The sequence below is a fragment of the Pinus tabuliformis genome, chromosome X (genome assembly GCF_031772625.1).
Source record: "Pinus tabuliformis cultivar Carrire ecotype Pingquan chromosome X, CPIR1, whole genome shotgun sequence".
In the NCBI taxonomy this organism is placed as follows: domain Eukaryota; kingdom Viridiplantae; phylum Streptophyta; class Pinopsida; order Pinales; family Pinaceae; genus Pinus; species Pinus tabuliformis.
The window spans coordinates 1,264,991,080-1,264,993,296 of record NC_142308.1 but is presented as its reverse complement, the minus strand read 5'-3'; the positions used below and the strand labels follow the sequence as shown (position 1 = coordinate 1,264,993,296).

The following is a 2,217-nucleotide window of genomic DNA, read 5'->3' as shown; positions in this document are numbered from 1 at the left end:
CGTGAAGCTAGGTGAATTCCAAGGGTTCTAGAAGTATGTTGGGTCATCTAGGAACACAACCTAGGTTCCTAAATTTCTATATGAATGCTTGAAATATCCAAACTAAAGGTGCTACCAAATCAGAAGGAAACACTCACTCTAGAAAAACTGTCAAATTAGCGAGGCCTCAAGAAAAAACTTCTATGTGCTAACAGATCCTTTAATATCTGGTGCTTGCATATAAAGTATTGTTTATGCATAGCAGTGGTGAATTAAGTCTAGATGGCCAATTGGATAGCTAATATGAATTAATCTAGATGGAATTCATGTTTGTGGGATAGCTAATATGAAGATATTGAAATTCTCTATTCAGAATAAGGGAAGATGGCCTATGTTATAGGTATTATGACAATAATTTCCAATCTGCCTCATTGGGTAATAGTGGAAAGGAGAGGAAGTTGGGTGTAGTATCTGACAAAAATGCCAGGCAATTGTCTTCTCTTGTTACTTTTTCACCCATATCCTCTAATCGTTTAAGTAGAAGGCAGACCATGAGATTACGTAGCAGAGAGAAGGTAGTCAATCCAAGATCTATGGCAAAGGAGTTGTAATTCAACCAAGATGGGTCAGTGACAGAAAAATTGTAGGTCAGAGAAAAAAAATTCCATCTAAAGGAAGATTCTTTTCACGTAAAAATTTATTGTGGTAGATCTTTCCTTGTCCATATAGCTTTGAAGTTAATGTGTGGTTTGTATGTAGGTTTGGCATGACATATATTCCAACATTTTTTTGTGCACCCACTGAAAATATTTTCAAATTGTCTTATAGGTAGGTGTCAACAAGCTTGTTGATATTGTCGGAGTCACCCTTGGACCGAAGGGCAGAAATGTTGTTTTGAAGAGAAAGTATGGTTCTCTGAAGATTGTCAATGATGGTGTGACAGTAGCTAAGGAGGTATATTGTAGATGTGGGTTGTAATTTTTTTATGTTCTATATTAGTTTTCCTTGCCTAAATGTCTTACTGTCTTAGACCAGGAAGGAAAAATTCTCACAAGTCATAGACAACATATTTATCTTTTGAGGATGTACCTAGTCTATGGAGTAGCCAGAGTAGAGTAATGAATGATGCTTTAAACAATTGAAAAAAAATACGTGTGTGCAAGATGTTGATGGCTCAAGTTAAATTGTTATTTCTAGTCTAGTTAATCCAATCTATTTAATGCATTTAAATGCTGCACCCTTATTCTGACAGGTTGAATCAGAGGACCCAGTTGAAAATATTGGGGCCAAGTTGGTAAGACAAGCTCCAGTAAAGACAAATGATTTAGCAGGTGATGGAACTACCACATTTGTTGTACTTGTGCAAGGTTTAATAGCTGAAGGTGTAAAGGTAATTTTACTAATTTATTTGTCCCTATTACCGGCTTAAGTATTTATTTATTTTTATAGGCCCTTTTGGTGGTTGTTGTTTAGTTATTTATTTTGTGAATTTTCAAGGCTTCGGGATGATCAAGATAGTATTTGAGTGGAAAAATAGCCTTGCTAAAGATGAATTGTGATTGTGTTATCAACTGGTATGACCTAGTTAAGAAAAACCCAACATATAAATCTAGGTTTTATTTTTAATGATTTGTGAATAAGAATCTAAATCATAAGCCTGTTCAGGTGGTTGCAGCTGGAGCAAATCCTATTCAAATGACAAGGGGCATTGACAAGATAGTAAAGGCTCTTGTTTTTGAACTCAATAATTTTTCAAAGGAAGTAAATGCACACATTTGAGCCAATTTTAGTCTATGGTTGAGGTGCACTTTCATTAGGGGAATAGTTGATTTAAAATTGTCAGCTAGAGTTTCTTGAAGACTACAGGGTAGAATTTTTAGGAGTTACTTTTCAAACATTTAGGAAAAGTGTTTTTTGTAAGGGAGTACACATGATGAAACTTAACACCCTGTAATTGGAATTATTTTGTAGGTTGAAGATATTGAATCAACTGACGTTTCTACTGTAAGTGTTGGTAATAACTATGAAATATGATAGCAGAGATGAGTAAAGTTGGAAGGAAAGGTGTTGTGACACTTGAAGAGGGAAAAGTGCATAAAACAATCTGTATGTTGTAGAGGTAATGAAATTTGATTGTGGACATATTTCTCCGTACTTTGTGACAGACAGTGAGAAGATGTCCGTAGAGTATGAAAATTGCAAGGTAATTGATGTGAATGAAATATTCTTGCTTCTTTT

The 2,217-nt window shown here is 34.9% G+C and overlaps 1 protein-coding gene across 1 annotated transcript; it reads left to right on the top strand.

Annotated features, from left to right (window-relative positions):
* The first annotated feature begins 530 nt into the window (after window positions 1–530).
* On the top strand, window positions 531–2,013 carry LOC149144597 (ruBisCO large subunit-binding protein subunit beta, chloroplastic-like). The gene is made up of 5 exons (XM_089452204.1): window positions 531–554; window positions 808–933; window positions 1,232–1,369; window positions 1,645–1,740; window positions 1,951–2,013. The coding sequence occupies exons 1-5, from the start codon at window positions 531–533 to the stop codon at window positions 2,011–2,013; spliced, it is 447 nt and encodes a 148-aa protein (XP_089308330.1).
* The last annotated feature ends 204 nt before the right edge of the window (window positions 2,014–2,217 follow it).

Excerpts from the sequence above, each read along its gene's own strand:
- LOC149144597 (XM_089452204.1), top strand. The coding sequence starts at position 531 with ATGAGATTACGTAGCAGAGAGAAG. Across the intron at positions 934-1,231 it reads GTGTGACAGTAGCTAAGGAG|GTTGAATCAGAGGACCCAGT; the intron begins GTATATTGTAGA and ends TTATTCTGACAG. Across the intron at positions 1,741-1,950 it reads TCAATAATTTTTCAAAGGAA|GTTGAAGATATTGAATCAAC; the intron begins GTAAATGCACAC and ends ATTATTTTGTAG.